Source organism: Alternaria arbusti (assembly GCF_024043155.1).
Source record: "Alternaria arbusti strain BMP 1465 chromosome Unknown scaffold_42, whole genome shotgun sequence".
NCBI classification, from domain to species: domain Eukaryota; kingdom Fungi; phylum Ascomycota; class Dothideomycetes; order Pleosporales; family Pleosporaceae; genus Alternaria; species Alternaria arbusti.
In genome coordinates this window covers 1-23,629 of record NW_026249982.1, presented here as the reverse complement: position 1 = coordinate 23,629, position 23,629 = coordinate 1, and the positions used below count along the sequence as shown (strand labels likewise).

At 52.1% G+C, this 23,629-nt stretch overlaps 8 protein-coding genes across 8 annotated transcripts; 4 read left to right on the top strand and 4 right to left on the bottom strand.

The window, feature by feature from the left end:
• Positions 1-237: 237 nt before the first annotated feature.
• On the top strand, positions 238-1,861 carry J4E86_011723 (uncharacterized protein; the record flags this gene model as incomplete). The annotated part of the gene is made up of 4 exons (XM_051452213.1): positions 238-406; positions 462-775; positions 828-1,115; positions 1,166-1,861. 4 exons carry the CDS (start codon positions 238-240, stop codon positions 1,859-1,861), a joined length of 1,467 nt encoding a protein of 488 aa, XP_051296607.1.
• Positions 1,862-2,540: 679 nt separating this feature from the next.
• J4E86_011722 (uncharacterized protein) lies at positions 2,541-3,661 on the top strand (the record flags this gene model as incomplete). The annotated part of the gene is made up of 2 exons (XM_051452212.1): positions 2,541-2,939; positions 3,008-3,661. 2 exons carry the CDS (start codon positions 2,541-2,543, stop codon positions 3,659-3,661), a joined length of 1,053 nt encoding a protein of 350 aa, XP_051296606.1.
• Positions 3,662-4,396: 735 nt separating this feature from the next.
• On the top strand, positions 4,397-5,479 carry J4E86_011721 (uncharacterized protein; the record flags this gene model as incomplete). Its single annotated transcript, XM_051452211.1, has 1 exon — positions 4,397-5,479. One exon carries the CDS (start codon positions 4,397-4,399, stop codon positions 5,477-5,479), a length of 1,083 nt encoding a protein of 360 aa, XP_051296605.1.
• Positions 5,480-5,669: 190 nt separating this feature from the next.
• Positions 5,670-7,094, bottom strand: J4E86_011720 (uncharacterized protein; the record flags this gene model as incomplete). Its single annotated transcript, XM_051452210.1, has 3 exons — positions 5,670-6,083; positions 6,136-6,718; positions 6,766-7,094. The coding sequence occupies 3 exons, from the start codon at positions 7,092-7,094 to the stop codon at positions 5,670-5,672; spliced, it is 1,326 nt and encodes a 441-aa protein (XP_051296604.1).
• A 558-nt stretch (positions 7,095-7,652) lies between these two features.
• On the bottom strand, positions 7,653-8,532 carry J4E86_011719 (uncharacterized protein; the record flags this gene model as incomplete). The annotated part of the gene is made up of 3 exons (XM_051452209.1): positions 7,653-7,948; positions 8,001-8,183; positions 8,391-8,532. 3 exons carry the CDS (start codon positions 8,530-8,532, stop codon positions 7,653-7,655), a joined length of 621 nt encoding a protein of 206 aa, XP_051296603.1.
• A 727-nt stretch (positions 8,533-9,259) lies between these two features.
• Positions 9,260-10,638, top strand: J4E86_011718 (uncharacterized protein; the record flags this gene model as incomplete). Its single annotated transcript, XM_051452208.1, has 3 exons — positions 9,260-9,287; positions 9,355-9,463; positions 9,522-10,638. 3 exons carry the CDS (start codon positions 9,260-9,262, stop codon positions 10,636-10,638), a joined length of 1,254 nt encoding a protein of 417 aa, XP_051296602.1.
• Positions 10,639-10,705: 67 nt separating this feature from the next.
• On the bottom strand, positions 10,706-11,985 carry J4E86_011717 (uncharacterized protein; the record flags this gene model as incomplete). Its single annotated transcript, XM_051452207.1, has 4 exons — positions 10,706-11,094; positions 11,165-11,491; positions 11,552-11,808; positions 11,855-11,985. 4 exons carry the CDS (start codon positions 11,983-11,985, stop codon positions 10,706-10,708), a joined length of 1,104 nt encoding a protein of 367 aa, XP_051296601.1.
• Positions 11,986-14,309: 2,324 nt separating this feature from the next.
• J4E86_011716 (uncharacterized protein) lies at positions 14,310-14,763 on the bottom strand (the record flags this gene model as incomplete). The annotated part of the gene is made up of 2 exons (XM_051452206.1): positions 14,310-14,418; positions 14,474-14,763. 2 exons carry the CDS (start codon positions 14,761-14,763, stop codon positions 14,310-14,312), a joined length of 399 nt encoding a protein of 132 aa, XP_051296600.1.
• Positions 14,764-23,629: the final 8,866 nt, after the last annotated feature.

The window sequence follows — 23,629 nt, the reverse complement described above, 5'->3', positions numbered from 1 at the left end:
TCCGTTCGCTAAGACGTGACTGTTGAGCGACAACCAACGACCCCCATCGAGCCCACACGCCGCACTACACGCCGGCAACCGACACCGGAAACCGTCGCCGGGCTGCAAGCACTCTCTGGAATTCATTCCTCTGCCATTGGCTCCTCTATCGGACCGCCTCGAGACAGCGGGTATCGCGACAGCGTCGCTCCATCACTCTCTCGCTCCCCACATTGGGGCATATTGCAACCAGCCACCATGGCGACGACACACAACGCCAACGGCGCGCTGGGAAAGATGCACACGGCGGACATGCAAGCGCAAAAGCCACCGACTGCGCCCAAGAGGCGGAAGATGCAGGCAAAGAAGGTCGAGGATGAGGGGCTCATGGCCTCGCTGTGCACCCTCATCTGCGACCACCAGATTGGTATGCTCTCGCAGACTCTCAACAAACTGAGCACCACCAAGACTGACTCCCACAGGCATCTCCGTCAATCTCCTCACCCTCCTCGTCCTCACCCACACATTCTTTCCCCGCGCCCGAAGCCGGACCAACAAGTTCTTCCACATGTCGTACTACAACCCCGACACCAACATGTACGGCTGTGGCACCGACGATCTGCCCTTTGTCCTACTGTGGACCGTCATCTTCACTGGTGTACGCGTCGCAGTCATGGAATACTTGCTCGACCCGCTGGCAAGGCTGGGCGGCATCAGGACAAAGAAGGGCCTGGACAGGTTCAAGGAGCAGGCCTGGTTGATTGTTTACTACACCGCGTCGTGGTCCTTGGGAATGGTACGTCACGCAACACAGAACATACGGAATGGCAGTGCTAACAAGGCTACAGTACATCATGTACCACTCCGAGTTCTGGCTAGACTTGCACGGCATCTGGGAAGGCTGGCCTTTCCGTGAGGCTGACGGCCTTTTCAAGTGGTACTACCTTGTCCAATGGGGTTTCTGGGTCCAGCAGCTTCTTGTCGTCAACATTGAGGAGAAGCGCAAGGACTACGCGCAGATGTTCACCCACCACATCTTCACCACCGCGCTGATGTGCTTGTCCTACGGCTACTTCCACATGCGCGTCGGTATCGTCATTCTGACCATCATGGACTTTGTCGACATCATCCTGCCGGTAAGCAGTCTTGACTCACCAGATGAGTATCTAGGAACTGACTATCACAGACTGCGAAACTCCTCAAGTATATGGGCTACTCGAATGCCTGCGACTACGCGTTCGGTCTCTTCGTCATCGCCTGGGTCGTTACGCGTCACATTCTCTACATGATGGTCTGCTGGTCTATCTACGCCTACGCCCCCGTCGACATGGCACCCGGCTGCTACCTCGCCGACTCCACCTCGAAGTACACCTCCTTCGTCCCCGCATCCAACACCTCACAATTCGAAGCATACGGCGGTAACAACCACTGGGGCAACCTACTCAAGGCGTACAACGACCGCAACGGACCCATTTGCTGGAACCCGCAAATCCGATACTACTTCCTCGCGCTCCTCCTCACCCTCCAAGTCTTCTGCTGCATCTGGTTCGCCACCATTGCAAAGATCGTCTACAAAGTGCTCATGGGCAACGCAGCCGAGGATCTGCGCTCAGATGACGAGGGCGAGGACGAGGAGGTCGAGCAGGAACAGACCAAGACCATCTTTAACATGGCAACCACCTGCGGCGAGAGCGGAATGAGCTCCATGACGCCCAAGGAAGAGGAAGTCGGCGTCGATGCCCTCACCTTTGCGCGTCTCAACGGCGCCAGCCAGCGCCGACAAGCAAAGAGGGAAAGCTCGCGCGCAAGTGGGATTAGTATTCCCGGCCATGGCGATCGCAAGGAGCTACTCGGTCGCATTGGTTGTGATAAGCCTTCGTAGGCTTTTTGTGGTCACGACCACAACGGTTGTTGATGATATTTTCCGTGCGTTACGAAAAGTCTCGCGGGCGTCTGTGGCGTCATAGACTACATATATAGTCCTGGGTTTTATTCGTTTCGGTTTCCATCTTTTGTGGAAACGGGTGTATAGGTTTCGAGGGAATATACCACCATTTGGCTTGGTGAGATGTGTGGTTCCGTCTTGCGGTTGATGATCATATGTATACCCCAGAAATCGAAGTTAGATTGTTTTCTTGAACATGTTGGATGGCAAGGCGTGAAGTCCGGATGATGCTTGATTACGCGGCGTGGTTAACACCAGGGCATGTGCAGTCTTCCCACTCTACACCTCGGCACATGGCTAGTGTGAGTGGGATGGTGGGGCTAATGTTTACACACCACGAACGTTGTTCCGACTACCCAGGTACCAACCAAAAGTCAAACCGAACACGTGTTGTGAAGGCTCCCCCTTGCATTAGCAGCTGTGCCGTTGACATATCGCACTTCAAATCCTTCGACTAAAACCGTTCACAGTACCAGCTGTTCACACCGAATAATCCGTCGACCTCTACATAACCTCGACGAAGTCCACTTTGGTAACAGCGGAATCCCATCATTAAATCGGCTACATACACATACACATTACTGCCGTATCACCGCTACATCACTCCCACACCACCATGCCACCCCCAGACATCCCCACCCTCCCCACCCCACCCTTCTACACCCACATCCCCAACATCAACAACCTGCGCCTCGCCACTTACTCCCTCACCACCGTATCCGGCGCCACCCTCCGCCCAGGCATCCTCTTCCGCAGCGCCGAAGTCGCCAAGTTAGACACCGCCGGCTGGACCGCCGTCCGCGACATCGGCGTAGCCCACGTCTTCGACCTGCGCAGCTTACCCGAAGTAGAAAAGGGGTGGGCTGGTATTGTTGGAGATGATCCAAACGGTAAAAACGGTAAAGAAGGGAAGCCTGATTTTAGGCCGGGATGGATTCAGGCTATGGAGGAGGCGGGTGTGAAGAGAAGTTGGGTGCCTGTTTTTGAAGAGAGGGATTATAGTCCTGAGAGATTGGTAAGTTCTGACTACTGTACGAAGTGCATGTGAGATAAATACTGACCTTCGTACCTCTACCTCTGCAGGCGGAGCGGTATGCGAATTACATGGATGAGGATGTCAAGGGGTTTGTGGAGGCTTATGCTAGTATTTTGACGGATGGAGGGGGGGCTTATGGGAGGATTTTGCGGTATCTGGCCAGTCTGCCAGCACCCGATGATGACAATAGCAACGAGGAAGGAAAAGAAGGCGAGAAACTCGGTGCACTAATCCACTGCACAGCCGGCAAAGACCGAACGGGAATCTTCTTCGGTCTCCTCTTCGATTTCCTCGGTGTCCCGCGCGAGCAGATCGCCGAGGAGTACCAACTCACTGAACTGGGCCTCCGTCCTGCACGGGACGAGATTGTGGAGCGGTTGTTGACGAGTCCCGGCTTCAGGAAGTATATGCTTGCGCAATCAACCGGAAGACCTCTATCGAAGGAGGAGATGGCACAGATCATCCAAGGAAGGGATAGCGAGGGTTCTGATACGTCGGAGTTTCCGCCGGAAGTCTTGGAAAAGGGCAGGCAGGCTGCGTTGCGCATGGTGGGGTCGAGGAAGGAGAGTATGCTGGCGAGTTTGGATATGTTGGATTTGCGGTTTGGCGGCGCGGAACGGTATATGAGGGAGTATTGTGGGCTTGGGGATAAGGAGTTGGAGGCGCTGAGGAGGAATTTGGTGGGTGGGAAGGGGGCGTGACTAGGTGGGGGAGTGGGAGGGGAGGGGGTTTCGAGGAGGAGGAGAGGAAGGTTGTAGCAGCGGTCTTGGTACTCTAAACGTCTCTCTCGCTCTCTTGGGCTCCGTCATGATAGAACTCGAGATAAGTAAATGACCTGTCGTAATGGACACGGCAGAGTTTCCGAGGCTGTTGCGGTACAGGATGTATTTCCTGCATATGCTCGGCGAGACCACCAAAACTCTTCTTCAACTTCTCTGTGCTCTTGAAACTGTCGCTCAATTAGACTATCGCCGTCCTATTAGATGAGCGGGCAAACATTCGGGCCCACCTGGGCGGACCTGGGCGGTGGCAGTGCACTAGTGTCCAGACACTAAAACGCTTGCAGACGGGTTAGTGTAGGCAACAGTCCATCATAACAAAAACGCCATCGCGAGATACCGCCACTATTACACATTATCAACGAAGAAAAGCAAATCACGTTAATCCAGACTGCTCTCCGAATCTATCTACTCAGCATGCCCACTAGAAGAACCCGACCCACTATTGTACCCAAGGGCCCGTGGACCACGTCCTTAAATTGGGACCTATGCGCGACACCCCAGGGCGAGATACGCGTACCTTTCCGACACCATGTTCGTCCAGGAGAAAGAATAAAGTCTTCCTTGCTCGACGGTTTCAGACACTTTCCACGCCTGCCATTGGAGCTTCAGCACCACATCATATCGTTCTGCGACAACGCAACGCTCTTCCAGCTTATGCGCGCATCACCTGCCACGGGCGAAGAAGCCGCCAAAACTTTCTGGTCTGATCCTGCCGTCGAGTATCGCATACGCGGCTCTTGGTTACTTTCTGGCGGATATACGGGCCTTACACATGCCGCTCTCGAGGCTCACAAGCACATGCAATACGTCCTCATCGAGCTTTCGGGTGCGAACAAGACTCTTTACGATGACTGGGTGGATCTCATAACGCATCATATCAAGTTCTCAGATGAGGAGGAAGCGAGACTCTACGCAGAGTACCAGATAGCTGCATTCTGGCAGGTGCTGCGCGAGTGGTGTCCCCATGTCGTGAGCGTCGTGCTTCATACAAACTATATTCTCGAACCCGGCACAGAGCCTCCCGGATTTCTCACGCAGCTGGCAGAAGCATGTCCAAATGGGATTCATGTGCGCGCGTCGAACTTTAATGTTAACCACAATGGTCAGAAGCGTCCCAGGTCGAGGAAGCGTTGGCAGGCGATCAAGTCTGTTGATAAGCCAGTAGCTTGGGAGCTGATCGAGCCCTTGGATACACCGCGTCTCGTAGTTCCACCATTTCAGGAACGGGCTGGACCCGCGGGTAAATGGTGGCGTTGGATGCACGACGAGACTGAGCCCTACGACTACGTGTATCACGCGCGAAAACTTCTCCTTATACAGGCAACGGAAGCATACTATCTGCACACTCTTAAAGCCCCTTGTATATGTCCAGTGACTGGATGTGGTCTGCAATTCGAGGAACCGGGCCAATGGACATTGCACTACGTATCAACCAACGACGAACTACATGATAAAGCTACATTATCCCCGCCTCCATGCGAGACGCTTCAGAAAGCGTTTGTACAACATAACGAACGTTTAAATCGCATGCGAGAGATACAAAAAGAGAGACTGATCGAGATGCGCGCTGAATGGGGTGAAGAGGAAAGTGGACAGCGCAAGCACGTCACACACCAGTTCCTCCAGCAATTACGCGATGATCCGTTGTGCGCCATTAGGCAGGAACCAGAGAAGAGTCATTTTTGGCGTCGGTATCAGGTCATGATGAACGAGAAAGACCTTTGGCACTGGGGATGACGACTTTGAGCCTAGGGCCTTCTGTTTCTACTGAACATACGCGCGAGCATATAGTAGAAGAGGAATTCATATTTGATCTTCCCCTTTATTTCGATTCCAAGTGCTATCCAAAATACAACCGGAGCGCTGCGCACGGCACGAATGCGAGTAAGGGCTGGAAGAGACGTACTGGTAAAGGTGGGACGTATAATCAAGTGTACCAAGTAGCCTCCGGGATCTCATCCAACAACTCGAACCTCCCCAACTCTCGATTCTTATACGCCACAGGATCATGCAGCGTATGCGTCCTAACGTCTCTCCAAAACCGATCCAAACCTACTCTCGCACTCGTCGCTTTCGCGCCTGTGACCTCAAACACCCCAGAAGTAACCCGCAGGCTGGTATCTGTTGTAACGACCTTGACGCTCGCAATCCATTCGGCCAGCTCCCCTCGCTGTCGTGCAGTCAGCTTTGCGCGACTGTCCAGTTCGCCTCCGTATTTGTTCAAAATGGCATCGACTTCTTGACCTGCGCGGTCTGCCAGGGCGGATGCGGCGCGGAGGTGGGCATGGAAGTTGCCGTAGCGTTCGAGGATGTAGAATTCGTCTGTGGCTTTCTCCTTGTTCTGATTATGCGTTAATGTTGTGTACTGGTTCGGAGGATGTGTATGTGCTTACATCGCCACCGAATGGCCATGCTCGAGTTCCCTTCACTGTGTATCTTGCCGCATACTGCTGTGCGCCGAGCGCAATGCCGAGATAGAAGTTGCTGAAGACGAGCTGGATGGTGGGGAGCAGCAGCGTCGTGAACGGTATCTGTAGCGCGCGGGGGTCTGGTTCTTTCCTCTCGACGTTCCATCCCAGTGCATCCGCCCAAGGTACACGCACATCGGAGATCTTCACACTGCCCGACTCCGTCAAGCGCAAACCAATATTATTCCAATCATGTCCAAATTGGATACCGGGTTGATCCGTCTTGGCAAAGGCGAAGATGTGATTCCCGGTGCCTTCGTATACGCCCTCGAGAACCGTAAGATTAGACACAACACCGCCTGTGTTGAAGAACTTGAAGCCGTTGAAAACGAGGCCGTCGCCGTCGGACTTGATGGATAGGTCGCTGTCGCGGGGATTAACCGCGCCGCCGATGAAGTAGTTGTTCGAGATTATGAGCTTCTGGAAGCGATCGGCTTGTTCGGGTGAGCCAACGATGTTTGCTGTGGTTGACCAGAGGAGGTGGTAGCCGAGGAGCATGCCGATTGACCTAGGATAGTTAGTATACATATGCGTACGGGGAGGGGAAGACCTTACCCGTCTGCTTCGGCGACCTTCCGAATCGCCTTGTAGCCCACGCTCCAAGGCTGACCACCGCCACCATACTGCTTCGGACCAAGGAGCTTCAGTAATCCAGAGTGCTTCAGTAGTGCAACTTCCGCACGTGGAGACTTGTTCTCTTGATCTCGCACGACGGCATCAACGGCGAGAACATCGGCTACATCTTGAGCACGCTGGAGCCAGCCTGCTTCGTCTTCCGGAATAGAAGACCACTTCGTCTCATACTCAGCATAGACAGCCGGGTCTCTGAAGTCGACTTGCTGCGCATTTCCGGACTCGCTGTTAGTACCATTCGTCATGGCCATCGTGTAAATGGATAGAATGATGACATCTCGAGATCTCGATCACGATCTTATATTTAAACCCCGCAGAACATCCCTCGGAATGATGAGAATCACGCAGAGTATTGCGTGCTATTTGTTCATTCTTGAGCCATTCGCATTGGTGCGCATGAACACCTGAGTAGGTTTACGATGGCGATGAGAACGACCGGAGAGACAGGGATATACCGCCGACATGGTGAATGTTGAGTTGTCTGCCTATAGGCAGGTGTAGCTAGGAATAGTCCGATACCGTGGGGGCGTAGATTTCGCAAAGCAGTGTCGGTACAGCATGTGAACGTGAAAGTTGGAGAGTGAGACGCGTCGGCGGACCGCACCTGCATCATCGCATTTGAGCTAACCCAGAACGAGACTAGTCTGCAACCAGTGCGCACGTCCGAACGCGAACCGCGTTCGCCATCTAACCCCTCAATCGCATCATCCCCAACTCCGCACTTTCACGGCCCATCACAATGTCCAGCAGACTGCGCACCTCCGAGACACCTTCCGTGACCAGCATGCGAGCCTTGTGTTGCCTGTAGATTATTCCGCCTTTCTCTTCGCGAAGAACCGGGAAGTGTCGCCGAGTGGTAGCTCAACGATGGAGTCTTTGAGCAGCAACGCGAACGTCAGATACCACCCGGTCAATCCAGCCAAGAAACAGAACGCACCACCGCCTTTCTTGAGCGCGACGGACGAGGTCGGGTGTCCATCTGCCGTGGCAAAATAAGACGCCGACACTAGCAAGAATCCCAGCTCGACACAAAAGAAGATGATGATGTAGACCAGGTTTGTCGGTAACGAGGCCACGAGGAACACCAAGGCGAAGACCGTCCACACTGTCACACGATTAGTAGCGCTTTCACCACTCGTCGGTCCTGAGCAACTCACTGATCATGAAGAACCCGAGAGCGTTATTGTATTGCTTCAGATCGCCTCCATATGCTGCCTCAACTCCGAAGGCAGGGGTCAAAATCGCACCAAAGCCGGCGTAGAACAGACCAAAAGCGCTGAAGACAGTATACGCGAAACCATTACCGACGGACAGCTCCCACTGTGCAGTGACTACCAGGCCTAGTATCCAGTCAGCCAAAGCACACACACATCGTACATTCCGGTAACTTGCCGAATGCCGCCGCAAAGAAGAAGTTGGCGACGAAGACATTATTTGTGGTCACTCCTCGCCATTCCATCAGACTGAGCGACAGCGTGGTCAAAGTTGTCGCAAAAACTCCGATTGGAAGCGCCGTCTTGACACGTTAGCACCTGGGTAAGACGTACTGGAAGCATAACTAACTCCAGCACCCAAGGTCTTTGGAGCTGTGATTGGCACGGTTGGAGACTCATGGGGGAGTTGCTTTTCGACATCGGTCGTGCCAGCGCTGCTTTTGCTGTTCAATTCGGTCGTTGAGAATTTGGACATGATTGTCTGCACGCAAGGAATCCTTCATACAAACGACTGGCTTTGATCCACAGGCTTTTGTACTGAATCGTCATAAGCTCCCATATTGAGAGAGACCATATCGACGCGGGACGACGGCGGTGTCGGTACGTTGCCATTGCGATCATGCGATAGTAAATTACGTGCTTCGGCGTTACTTTCAGTGCTCAGTAGCGTTCACATGGTCGTGTCGGGACAATATCATAGTGTTGTAGTCGAATCTCGCTATCCTGGTCGATCTTGGTGTGGGGTATGCGGTGCTTGAGTATCTTGCTGCAAGTTACGGCACAGCACGTCTTCGGAAGGTTGGATTGCCCCATTGACCAGTAGGCCGAAGCTTGTAAGCAGCCAATTGAGGATGCCGGACTCGTGAAGTTGTCGCAAGATCATACACCACAGCTTGTCATACGCGAAGCCGATGTGTTGAGCTGCAATATAGAAGTCGGCCAGCTGGCTTAGGCAAGATCGGCGGCAAGTCGGCTGCAATAGAGCTGAACACCATCAAGTCTACGTGCCGGGTTTAATCTACGGCAATCCCACAAATCCCGCTCTCGGATGATTGCATATCACGCAATCCACGCTTATAATGCGTATATCTGATCTGCAATCGAACCCCAAGTCCATGTTGCGGGGCAGCATAGTACCGGTACTCAACTCACATACCTTCGTGTCTTCAAACTGACGTTCTATTGTATACCTCCAAACAAGCATGACGCCGCGCAAGAGACAAAAGACAGGTGAGGTTATGCGGAGACTACGGCTATCAAGAACGTGTGGGGCTGATAAGTTGTTCCTCAGCAGCAGAGAATGGCACGACGAATGGCGCCAATGGACACCTGAACAAGACAGCGGAAGATTACACGCCCGCAAAGCAACTGGACTTGAACCAAGATCCCGATCGCCTATTGTTCGCGTAAGCAGTTTCCCAAGGACAGCCGTTTACCGCACCTCCTAACCTTGCGACAAAATAGTTACTGGGTCCCGAACGTCTCAGGCGGTCTCGTTGTCTCAAAGATAGCCCAACGAACCAGTTGGGACCTTGCATCCAACGTACGATACGCCCGGACGGCCGAATCATACGGCTTCGAGTATGCGCTCACCCAGATTCGTTTCACCGCGTCGTATGGAGCCGACAACCAGCACGAAAGTGTATCATTGTCTCAGGCGTTGTTGCACAACACCGAGCGCATGAAGCTCATCGCTGCGATACTTCCCGGACCCTGGAACCCGACCGTCGCAGCAAAGCAGATCGCAAGTATCGACAACTACACCAACGGGCGCATTGCGGTAAACATTGTTTCAGGCTGGAACAAGAGTGAATTCCAGAGTATCGGGCAATGGTGGCTCGAGCATGCCGAACGCTATCGACGCTCCAACGAGTTCATCCGCGCACTCAAGGGCATTTGGACCGCTGGTGACGAGGGCTTCACTTTTGGCGGCGACTTCTATCAATTCCGGAACTACAAGTTATCACCCAAACCACTCCAGAAGCCGCACCCGGAGATCTTCCAAGGCGGCAACAGCGACGACGCTCGGAACAATGGCGCTGAAGTCAGTGATTGGTACTTCATGAACGGCAACGACCTGGACGGCTTCCGCGAGCAGATTGAGGATGTGAAAGAGCGTGCGCGAAAAGCTGGGCGTGAAGGCCAAGTGAAGTTTGCGGTGAACGGCTTTGTCATCATCCGTGAGACGGAAGAAGAAGCTATCCGCGTGCTGAAAGAGATCCAAGGGAAAGCCGACACGGAGGCCGTTGAGGCGTTTCGAGAAGCAGTAAAGCAGGCTGGTGCTAGCACAGGTAACAAGAAGGGGATGTGGGCGGACAGCAAGCTAGAAGATTTGGTGCAGTACAATGACGGCTTCAAGACCAAGTTGATCGGTACTAAAGAGCAGATTGCCGATCGGATATTGCTGTTGAAGAGTCTGGGCGTGGATTTGGTGCTGACTGCTCACTTGCACTACGAGGAGGACATAGAGCGCTTTGGCAAGGAAGTATTGCCGTTAGTAAGGAAGTTGGAAGCTGCAGGTAGAGGCAATGATGTCGACGACGAGATCAAGCGTACAGGCGACATTTATCGGAAGTCGTAATTGTCATGCAGCGGTGTAAGCTATCTGCAATCTCTCTCCACCCGCCTCTCTCCCACTATGCATGCACTTATACAAGGTTGGGAAACGTCTGAGCCGCCGCAATACCCAATGCCTTAGCACTCCCCTGCTTCACAACCCCAAATGTATCCTCGTTGGTCCAGAACTCAAAGTCCGCAGCACCTTTGCCCGGCTTGTTGATCTGCCAGATCATCCACGGCACCTTGAGCCCATTGAAGATGTCGATATGCTGACCCACCACGTTCGCCTTATTGGAACCAGACGCGCCGAACTCCTCGAACAGCACGAGTTTCTTGGCGGCTTGCGCGTGCTGCAGTGCGATGGGTGCTTTGTTGCGCCATTCGGATACGCCGCTGTAAGAGTGGATGTCGACGAGGTCGAGAGTCGCGCAGTTCCAATTCTCTGGTATGTCGGAGTTGGGGAATTCGTTTCCACCACCTAAACATGAAAAGTCAGTATCCTTGTCTCTGAGCACAGAGCAGTGCGAATGGGGATGTAGACTACGTACCTGTCGAGATAAGAATGGCGCTGCTGCCCATGATGCTTCGCATCTTCTTGCTTCGATTGCACCACCATTCTGGCGCAGGCGCAATGTTGTTGCGCAGATGTCCCTGTCCCTCGTTCTGGATGTTGAACGAGAAGATATAGTCTGACAGATCCTTCCATTGCGGTGAGCCCGAGAGCAACGCGTTCTTGTGTTGAAGAATGTGTGTGAGGCGGTTGTCGAAGTCGAAGATGGGCGATGCGTCCTGGTAGAAGAATGTCACGTCGTTCTGAGCGGCGGGCGTCCTCGCGCAGTCGATTGCAGGAAGTTTGTACTTCGACACGTATGTATCTGTGACACGCACGCGTTAGTATCACCGGCAACTCCAGTTCGATCTTGAAGGGAACATACCATTACCCCAGCAGCCCAGTTGATAGCGATCATGCATAGCGATGATGAGCTTGATACCTCGGTCATGCGCCTCGACCATCAGCTGATCAATGGCCTTCAGCTGGGTGTCGTCGTATGTGCCGACCTGCTGTGGCTCGATATCGGGCATGTTGACTGAGCCAGTGTCTTTGTTGTTTTGAGGCGTGGGAGAGATGAAGATACGCAGCGTCTTGAGTTTCGCATCTTTGACCGCGTCGAGTACAGCTAGACGATCAGCCCTGTTGATGGTGAGTATATGCACGAGAATTCCTGAGGTGCGCATACTTCTGGTAGGCATGAAGGAAGTACGAGTTGACCCCAGCCCAGCTCGAAGAGATCGCTCTCTCATCGAGTGGTTGCGCCGCCGAGAAAGGTGCGCTCAAGGCTAGCGGGAGAAAGAACTTGAGAAGCTGCATGTTGGTTGTATTCGATGCGAAGATGCTTTGATGGCCGTCCTTCTTTCGAGGAATCTGCTCTTTCTTATGCTTCTTCGTTTCGTGCCTTTAACCTAGCGTCTTGAAAATTCGATGTGTGACCTTCTGTCTTTGGACTTGGTCTGCAACCTTCTCTTTGCTACATGCTGTCTTCCACCTTGCATTGTTCGCGCACTCCGACTCTATCTTCTCCACTCTATGTCGAAACCCAATCTTGTAGTGAGAGGAAATCTAGAACTAATGCCCAAAAAGGTTGTGCGAGTGCGGAGCAGCCAGAACCGTGCCAGGTAGGGTTAGTACATCTGTACTTCGTACCAGCACGCTAGCCTTGTGAAGGACGGAACCCGATCGCCCGTGTCACATCTAGATTAGCGGATACACAAGGCTCGCTCGTGTTGTAAAACAATCCCTAGCAATCCTCGGAGTGACGTTCTTTAGTATAGAGCGGACCGGACTGCGGGTAGGCCCAGAGCTCGAATGTATGATCGACATTTGAGGGGAAATGAATGGCGTACTGACTTTCACGGCTGTCGGTTGTCGGAAGTACATGTAGTGCCGAGGTATCGGAGTCTCCGAGCCTTCCTCTCCCTGGACCGACCCGCGGGGGCATTGAACAACATCGCTCCCTGTTGAATGTACAGTTCTTGACTCAAATGTGACAGCTGCATAGCTTCCAGTCTGAGATATGCGTGCTGCAGCGCGGTCGCAATATGGTACAAGATTCTGCGTGCGCTACCAGCAATTTAACCAAGAGTCCAGTTGATGTCTTCCAACCCAACGTACACTGGTGCAACGATGATGAAGATTTTGTTTAGCTCATTTGGTTGTAGTCCCTCCGAGCATGTAGGGGCCCCGAGGATGGCTGGCCTAGCTGAGCAGCCGTGCATCAGCGACGGATCGCGATCATGCAGTGGTCCCACTGGCTTCACAGCCTCCCATGTCCCCCACAACAGGTCCGTATGGGCGTACCGATGTTTTGGCCATATGTACCAAGCGGTGTAAACATTGCGACGTTGTTGTTGGATCACCGGTATGCAGCCCAGACTACATGATGCCTGCAGGGTCCCAGGCAGACGTCGGAAGTTGCTCATCGCCTCGATGAAAACGTGTACGAATAGAACAGAACCCGCTAGAGTATCCCGATTGCTATGAGACCGGCCAACAGCTCGACACCGCCAGTTGTTGCGTCAAGCTCATGAGGGATAAACGTTCGAGACCACGGCGAGCACGAGGAAGCCGAATGGTATCGCAAGAGCGCATCGACGGACAGGATGATGGAGATATGACTCTAGTCTTGACCGGGAGGGATACTTTGACGAAAGGTCGACTCGTAGACGCCAGCATGCTGAACAGAGGCGAACGTTTGGGCAGCGCGTTGCGGGTGGATGTTGAGGGCGTCGTGAGGGTGGCGCGCAGATGGGCGGGCCGAGGCGCGTTGTCGCTTAATTCCGGGCAGGCTGCAAGCGTATCTCCGGGCGGCAGCATCGCCGCAAGCCTCCACGTCCTCAACAGCACCGTAGCTGTGCCCACCACCCGCCGCATCGCAGACGAATACACGCAGCCAGTTCATCGAGATGCCACAAGATTATCACGCGTCGCGAATACCTGTCTCAACATCCGCGCACACACGAGCACGCCCAAGCGCGACTGCCCATGTCAACACGGCAAACTGTGCGCGCACTCTTGCGACGACGAATTGACGACGCGATCAGAGAGCATCTCCCGCCCGAGATACAATACCCTTAGTCCAACCGCTTCGTTGCGCTCGTGCGCTTCCAGTATCACACCCATCCGCAGAGAGCTGCTAGTCTGATCTAGGCCGTCCAGCCAGCAAGTCGGTCGGTACATCGTCGTGAACACATACTTTACCAGCGCCGTCCTATAGGAAAGCCCGGCCCGACACATAAGCAGGCCATATCAATACGGAGCGTTACCTCGGACATGATGCTCTCGAAACGCGTCAGGCCATGATATGAAGGGCATTGCAGGTAATGCCAACCAGCTGTTGTCGCACGTCTTCGCCGCATTGCGCGAGACTGATACGTTCATGTACTCAACCAGTCAGATCGTCAAGTCGGAGACTCAAACATGTGATGGTATACTTCGCTGGCTCAGGTGAACGATATGTCGTTATGTCGATAGAAGAGCACGCGCATGTGCCTCAGGACGACTGTGATCTGCTTCCCACAATGCGAACATCACATGGATTATAGTCTGCATTGTTTGGATGATCCAGAAAAACATTATCATTATAGCTACGGGTCTGATCGACTGCGAGATCCCTCACTATGTAGTCCACTGATCGTCTAAGCAGTTCCCTCCTTGTCCAAGTCGGCAGTGGCAGTGCCGACCTGGCTGAGGGCAATAGGAATAGGTCCGTTCATCCTGACCATGAAGTCGCCCACCATGGAAGGTCTAAAGTTATGTCAGCACGTGTTCTCCCCACCCGATAATCGCTCGAATAACTCACCCGTTAAGAACGTGGGCCAATCTCAGATAGATGCCGCCGTCCACCTGCAAGACGCGGAATGTGTATGAAGAGTCGTCGCAGCTGTAGACGGTATCGACCCGGAAGTTAGGGTTGGCAGCGCAGTGGACGTTGTCAACGTGTTGAGAGTGAACGTAGAACGAGAAATACGTCTCGTCGCGACCGCCATACGAGGCGTTGTTAACGGTAACGGTCTCGAATTGGTCCTCCTGGACGGCGGTGGGTGCGGCGGCGGCAAGGCCGGCGAAAAGGGCAACGATGGCGAACTTCATGGTTGATTCGTGGGTTGGTAGCGAAAGTGGGTGAGATGAGTTAAACTTGTTGTGAAGAGATGGATGGATGCTGTGTAATGAGTACTTGACGGAAGCCCTTCAACGTTTATATACGCAGGTCAGTCTACGTCCGCCGTTGTCTAGTGCAATGACAAGCTTTCGTCTATTTCGGGGGGCGTCAATGCGGCTGATGCTTGTGCTTTCGAAATATCTATACGGGGTTACATTGGAGATTGGCGACAAGGAAGTGCACCGCTGAACGGACATCAGACTGGAGGCAATTTATTAGTAGCGGCGCTATACTTCGCTTTCGTGTAGTCCTTCCTTGCAGACTTGTGGGGAAGGAGCCTTCAAGCTAACCGGCGCGAGTAGACTTGTTTACCGCCTCGTTTCTCGAAGCCTTGCAGTCATGCCACACCGCAAACGTCCATCACCCACCGCGATTCCGATGATCATCTCGTAAATATATCGGGCGAGCCACATTATCTCGTATCGTGGAGCAGCGGTCCGAAGGGAGCCAACGTCGACTCTTCGCTGCACCTGCGCAGAGTCTTTCCATCAACCCCAGAGTCTAGTGTCGAGGCGTACTCAACATAGGTTCAGCGAGATATTCCTTGTGGAGATAATCATTTTCCCGCTTGACAAGCCTTCGACCTCATCTTCTAGAAGGTTTCGCACGTGTTGTGCGAAGTTCACGTGAGTACCCGCCGGCTTTTCATCCGTAGTACGGGTTCTTTACCCGTAGTACACAGCTCACGGTCGTTGAATAGCATGCAATGTCCGCGCTGACCCGACAATGCTAAACTTAGCATGTTAATACGGGGAATTCATGCGCATCTTCAAGGACCATGCGAAATATCGGCGCGACTGCCCGTTCTGTAGTGGAATAATGCGACGAAGCCGAACGCGAAGATGTTTGTGTCCAGCACACTGCAGGTTTACGTCAGTGGCCTGGCAACGTTATCAACTTCCAGATGGGAAATAGCTGCTGCGCCGTGAAGTATTGCCTTCTGACATCTCGTCCTTTGTGTCTTCGTCACTCCAACAATGCGGTCTGGATGTGAGTTCACTCGGCCGACGTTGTAACCACAACCCTGGTCACCAAAGCGCCGAATACCATCACACCGGTCAAGCTGCACGTTCGCACGGAAGCTATGGAAATGAAGCGTTCGCCTTTCTGCATGCTCTTCGAGTGCTTCTTGCCGCGGTCCTTTCCATCGCACGATGCTGTCCCACATCCTCGAAGCAGTCATTCTCTTAGTGCAGCGAATGAAGACTATCCAGATGTCCTCTGGACTCGTCACGGAAGCCTTCATGGAAACACACCAATACGCAGGGTATTGATGCTTCGCGCCGTAAAACACCAACACAACTCTCGTCTTACACCAATCGCGAAACACACCGCGAGGGAATCCGAGTAGGTACGGTTTCGGCTTTGTACGGTGCGAAATCCGACTCTTTGAACTTCCCACGGTAGCACCGCGCAGTCTTTTGGTACAGCTTTCCCGGGGAGCTGCGAAGTCCCCTTGACAGCTGTAGCATAGCCCATCCCCGTGAGCTCTTGAGGCCTCGAAACAAAGTTCCACATGAGCTCATTTGTTGACCACGTTGGCGACTTGCTGGACGTCAGTCGTGAGCACCTCCGCGGGCGCATCCCAGAAAGAGCCTTGCCTAAAATCGCTGATTTGACCGATGTACACTATGAACTCTATTCTGTTATGAACTCGTTGTAGAGTTGCCAATAGTGATGCGATACAGAAGGTGACATCGCTGGAACTTGACCTGTTGCGTGAGGATCGGAGCTGTGTGACGTTTGGTGCAGAAGATAGCTGGTGTCGCTTGGCTGCCTCGGCGATACAGTACCGCCAAGCTTCCTCGGGGTGTGGGGGCACACCCACCGCGACATCACCAACACGATCCTTACAGCGTCCCCTCCGTCTCCAGAATTACGTGGGATCTTCCTTCTCGCATCGCGCCTTGATGCCTCCGCCATCAAACAACTGGCGCAGGCGAGCCAGCTGAACATGATGCACCATCCACGCGCGCAACCGTCCACCGCTGCGCATCCTCCAACCAACTCCTCGTAGCACCGTGAATGAGGGCGACATCGTCTCTCACAATCCTTAATCCTCCTACTGCAACAAGATCGGCGCGACACTTGTATGCCCATCGCTGTCGCTGTGCCGTATAACGTAAGCGTCCCCACCCGAGCGCTGCCCCAGGGCCCGACTGACGTATCGCAGTAGCAGATGTTTACTCATCAACGCATTCCCCATCCTGACGCCGGTCCCCGTATCTCTAATCCCATCCTATGACACGACCGCACACGATGTCGGCAGACGCGCACTATACCATTACGAAGACTCGCTTGAAACCCATCCCAGCACGGCGCCACTCCGCCTCTCGAGCGGTAATGTATGCCTGGGACGGCCCGCTGGTGCTAGCATCCCATCGAGAGATGCACATAATCTAGGACAAATGTGTTTAGAATGTGCGCCGTATCAAGTACCACAAAGGTGAACAATGGCTGCGCAAGCTGTTGCGGGACATGGATACGACGACACGCGCATTCGCGCTCGCTTGGCTGACACGCGCATTCGCATTGTAGAGCGCGTCGTTACTTCCTCAACCCAATGTTTCTTTGTCAGCACTGGGCTTCTCGCCCTGCCCGCGTTCGGCGTCGATATCGGTGGAGGGCTGCGACCGTCGCCCGCTTCGTCGCAGACATCATGCCGCAGTCACATATACTTCTCCTACCACCCTCAAGCGTCGTCCGTTCGAAGAAAGCACTAGATCACTACTCCCAATCTGATGGTCGTATTTTGCGCACAAACTTGATGCACCAGCGCGCGCGACACAAAGCATTTGCTGAGCGCAGCAGTTCTTAGTCAAATCTACATGGAATGAGTTCTCCACCGCGAATCTTGGCCGCCTGGCTATGTACAGGAGTCGCTTGAGCTTGAAACCGGCTCAAATTTGTCGTTCGTACGGTCGCGGAGGGCGCTGCGCACTTTGCTTATGAATCTGATCCACAAGCGAGATGGCGCCTTACTCTTTCCGCACATCCTGCCCTGGTGAGACTACGTCGCGCGGTGTCGATGAATTTGTTGTAACTTCGCATCTATTTAAGCAAGCTTAGGTCGCTGTCGCCTTCGAAAGGAAAACCCGTCACTACCTGTATTGAGGCTCTTCACGTACGACTTCAGGACCCTGGACGACAAGCACGCCACAGGATCTACACACGATGACTACCGCGGATCACCCTGGTGTAAGGATGGTGGAAACCGATGGCACCCACTCCCTTGCGCTATACACCCACGGTCCGGAACCGACCGATCCTCATGATGCGGCGGTACTGTTTGTCTCTGGTGTCGCAAGCAGCAGGCTCAACTGGTCAGCCGTCGTGCGACAGCTCTCTGCATCCATGCGCTGCTTCACCTACGATCGCGCTGGCTACGGGCTATCCGACAGCGCTCCGTATCCACCCACGGCTGAGAGCATTGCGCGTGATCTCCTAACCAATATGAGGCGACGAGGATACGTATCCTCGCGCTGAACTAGGCTAAGCGTTAGGGCTCGCTAACCCAGAACAGCGGAATCTGAGGGTATCCTCGTTTAGTATCCTAACCAATATAAGGCGACGAGGATACGTATCCTCGCGCTAAACTAGGCTAAGCGTTAGGGCTCGCTAACCCAGAACAGCGGAATCTGAGGGTATCCTCGTTTGGTATCCTAACCAATATAAGGCGACGAGGATACGTATCCTAACCAATATGAGGCGACGAGGATACGTATCCTCGCGCTGAACTAGGCTAAGCGTTAGGGCTCGCTAACCCAGAACAGCAGAATCTAAGAGTATCCTCGTTTAGTATCCTCGCGGGCATTGCTATTTAAATTCTATTATTTTTACACCGCAGATTAACTTTTTACTATTAGAACATATCTTTTAGGTAACAACACTAACTATTATCTACTGTTGCGCGTCGTATTAAGCTGCAGAAAATATAGAGTTCTCGTAGGTTGCGCAACCGCCTAACACGCTAGCCGCCTAAGGAATATTAACTACTACAACAACCGCGCGCCGCCCGCATAACCCGCCTGCATTACTTAACGCGATTAAGGACACAATATGCTATCTATACGAGTACAGGACGCTTATCTATAAGCAGCACGCGACTACGCTACAGAATCTTAATGCGCATCTACGTTAACATTACAGTATTAGCAGCTAGCTACAGCAGCAGGTTATCGCGAGTTACAACAATCGCGAATAGATTCGCAACCCGCAAGAGATTTAGCTACCCGCACCGCTAGGCCTACTAATTGCAGAGCTTAGTGCACTGCTAGACAGCTTTTAGTGTGTAGAGGATAAGTGCGAATATATTACTATTAATATTAATAAGTTACAGATGCATTAGAAGAGTACACATAAGCTGCTATAGGATAAGAAGGACAACACCGCGTACAAAAAGGTTAAAGTGCAGACATTTTTTTAAGGAAGAGCGCTATAGCGATACTTTGTTGTTTATAATAAAGAGAACAGCGAGCTGTCTGTTCTAGGCGAGGTAGCTAAGGTTGTGCAGGCGTAACTAGGGCGATAGGAGGAGATAAAGAAGATAGAAGAGGAGAAGGCGCAGGTTATAGAGGCAGAAGCAGCAAAAACTAACAAAACGGGCTAGTTTAAGCGGACAGGCTGGCTAGAGCATCTTGCGAACTAGAACTAAAAGCATCTTGCGCATTAGATCTAGCTACCCGACCGCAGCAAGGTAAAGCTACAGCAGGCGGCAAAGTTAGTAGAGCTACTACTTAAGAGGAGTGTTAAGGGCTTATTAACACTAGCGCGAGAGTTACGACGATAGGTACAGAGCGCAAAGATGTCGGAGGCAGATGTGCGGCCGTTGGCTCGACTGCAGAACCTAGAGAGTTAGGTAACATACGCAAGCTATATAGTAAAGTTTATATGCTACTTGCTGCGTATACTTGCCGACAAAGAGCGCAGGATTGCCTAGTTCCGACAGGGTAGTGTAGACGACAGCAATAGCGATGCACCCGACAGTAATGCGGCAGAGGATCGTAATACTACTTCTTCTAGGTCTAGCAGATCTAGAAGTAAAGCTAACAGCGACAGCCGCCCGCGCCGTTAAGCGCGCCGGAAAAAGGAACCTGATTTTATAAAGGATACCCGCGAGCTCTTCTGCTAGCAAGGAGAGCAGAAGGGGCTAGCAATTACGTTATAGAACATGTTAGATAGGGCCGACACAGAGGCTTAGGTGGACGCATTACTTAACGTGCTTGCATCGTTTATCTTCTAATCTATTAGCAACGACTTATTCCGCAGCGGATTGCTACATTTTCTTGCTGTGCTAGGTATTAACGGCGAGATAGACTGCTTACGAACGGCGAAAAACTATTCGTATATGCTAGCTAGCGTAGTGTACTGCGTGCGTGTACTTGCCGTAGAAAAGCTGCTTCCTGCTGCACAGCGCGACGAACAAACGGACGAGGACCGCGATCGCTTTCTAGCAAAGAGACAGAAGTTTCTCGCCGACAGGTCGTACAGTCCGATAAGCGAAATAATTAGCTTACTCGCGTACGGCAAGTCGGTTGCATTAGCTGCTAGCAACTTAGGCAATGCGTACTAGTCTAAGGATAAGAAGATCTTTTATCTAAACGGTCGCTCTATCTACATTAGCCGCTTCTGTTAGATAGCCCGAGACATAGTAGCTAAGGCAGAGCGTATGCTTTGGCAGGAGCTTCTCTAGGTAGCTTAGGCGAGCGAGCGCTTTACTATTTCGCTTAATTAGGTTACGGACGACGTTACGTTTACACGACGCAGCGAGTCTTTTATTACTTGCCGCGACAATAGGCTTAACGACGGGCTTACGTAGATGCTAACGTAGGCTCGAGAGAGAGGACTAGGTTAGAGGATGCAGTCGAGTACTGGCACATAGAGCTGGTAGCAGGTAAAGCAGTATTTGCGTTAGGTTGACTGCTTTTTAGAGCTGTTGCTTATCTATATGCATATAACTTTAGAGTAGCCGGGCAGAGGGTCTAAGGTTACGACGATGCGGCATCGGAATAGCGTGTTGCAGGACCGCAATATCTTTGTTACAGATAGGCAGATTATAACAGTAGTCCGCTATTACAAATCGCAGTCGCAGTAGGACAAACTAAAGATTATGCCGCGCTTTCTGCCGCCGCGGGTCGGGCAGATATTAGCGGTGTACTTAGCGTACTTGCAGCCGTTTTAGGAGTATCTTACAGTAGAGGTGCTAAGGGGCAGCTTCCGTAACTACGTATAGGGCGATAAGCAAGGACTATAGAAGACTAATCGATTAACGCGCTTGCTGAAGCGGGAGACGGGCAAGCGTCTTAGGGTAGAGTTGCACACGCTTAACTACTAACACACGGCGGTTAGGATTAGACGTAAGGTAGTGGGCGAGACGTTTAGCAAAGGGTATTAGGACGAAGTAGGGGAAGTAGAGGAGAAGGAGATAGACAAGGAGGAGGAGAGCGCGTTAGAGCTGCAGAACTCGCGGACGACGATAATAGGCGTTAGTAACTACAGCGTGCGGTTAGATATTGTTAAGTATCTAAGCGTGCGTTCGATAGAGACGTTCCGGCCGCTAAGCACGAGGTAGCATTAGTTTCTTAGGTTAGCAGGAGAAGACGAGGGACAGAGCACTTAGACAGGCGAAAGCATTGCAGACAGGACAAGAAAGAGGCAATAACAGGAGGAGAATAGAGTAGAAGAGCGAGAGAGGACGGCTTCGGTGGTTAGCATGCGTAAAAGGGAGGTTCGCAAGGCTATACAGCAGGTGCTTAGGCAAGAAGAGGTTAGCTTCTAGTTAGTGCAGCAGGAGCAGGCAATGTACGCTGTACTAAACGGACAGACGCTGCTTGTTATAGTGCTTCTAACAGGTAGAGAGAAGAGCTTACTTTTTACTATGCCGGCATTGTTAGAGGCTAGTAGGGTTACCGTAGTAGTAGTGCCGTACCGGGCGCTAATTAAGGATCTAGTGCAGCGGATCTAGAACTGCAGGGTAGACTGCATAGAGTAGAAGTACAGTAAGACGAACCTAGTAGCTGTTGTTGTAGTAAGTGCAGACGTAGCAGGGGACGTAGTAAGCAGCGGCAACTTTCTTAGCTATGCTAGCATGCTTAGCAGCAAGGGGCTACTGCGGCGGGTAGTAGTAGACGAGTGTTATCTTGTATTTACATCGAGCGACTAGCAACCAAAGCTAGCAAAGCTAAAGAGTCTGCAGTTGCTACCGTGCCCGATAGTACTGCTTACCGCGACGCTACCGCTAGTGCGAGAAGAAGAGCTAGGAGAGAGCATGCAGGTACAGATAGCAACATACATCCGAGCTAGTACAGTACAGCCGAACACGCGGTACTTTGTATCGTAGTGCGAGAAGAGCAAGGCAGAAGAGACGGCGCTAGCTATATGCTGGCGACAGCAGGTGCAGTTAAAGGGAAAGTAGTAGAGAGGGATTATATACAGCCGCAGTAAAGCGCAGTGCGAAGCGTTAGCTACAGCACTAGACTGCGGGCACTATTACGCTAGAGTAGTAGATCGAGCCGAGAGGCTAGAAGCGTAGCTAAAAGAGGGAGGGTTAATTGTAGCTACATCTGCATTAGGCACAGGGGTTAATTTTCCGGGCATTATGTTGATTATGCACGTAGGAATGCTGTAGAGTATAATTAACTTTGCTTAAGAGAGCGGGCGCGGAGAACAAGCGGGGGAGATAGTAGACTCTGTACTTGTTATAGAGCAGAGAGAGGTAGAGCGACAGATAGAGTAGTAGAAGGGAGAACTAGACGTGCAAGCGATAGGGCTATTTATTATAGGGAGTAGGTGTCGCAGAGGGCTAATAAGCGGTTATCTTAATAGAAAGAGTATAGGCTGTAACGATATTAAGAGCGCAGGGTGCGACTAGTGTAGAGAGGAGATAGGAGAAGTGTAGGAAGCGCAGGGTTAGGCGAGTGCTAAGTAGGAGGATGTGCAGGCGATAATAGATAAGATTTAGCATAGATGTAGAGTGTGCTTTGTAGCTAGAGAGAGCGGGAGCAAGGGATAGAAGCAGTATAAGGTAGTGCAGTGCACAGCACACGCAGGGCTTACTGCAACAGATGTAGACTAGTTTCGATAGTTTGTGTGCGACAGCAGAGAGAGGATTTATAGCTGCCGACGGTGCTAGGTAAGTTAGAAGTACTGCGCGACCGGGGAGAGCATAAGTTAGCGGTGTTAGTAGCCGAACGTAGTAATACTAGTAGTTCGAGCGATTGCGAGTGAAGTAGCGGGCGTAGAGCTAGTGCGAGAGTTAGGGTATATAGAAGAGCTAGAGGGAGATTAGAAGGAGTATGCAGGATAGTTAGCAAAGCAACATGCAGTGCGGGTTTAGAGGGAGTATTTTAGCAACGCGATAGTAGTTGTAATACAGGTGTTGCTGTTCTGCCGCAGGGTGTTTTTTAGTAGAGAAGGATGTAGTAGATAGAGATAGAGGGTATTTGTTTCTTTTTATTAACAAGTTAACTAATTTTAGAAGGACGTAGTATTATTTCTTATACTACTAGAAAGCGGTAGAGAAAGAGCAACAGAAGAGTGGGAAATTCGAGGTAGGTAGTAGATAGTAGACTCGAGGTATAGATAAGAGGTTCGCGTTACTAGGCTGTAGTAGTAGTAAACTAGACAAGAAGAGTACTGTAGTGTACTTTGTAGAGAAAGAATATATATGTACCTACCCAATATGAGGCCGGGTGTGAGGCCTTACATTCGCTTAAAGTGGCTTAGCGCTAGGGTTTCCCGCTTTTCGCGAGGAAATTCTGACCCCCAACACCCAGCCCATCTACCCCCCAACACCCA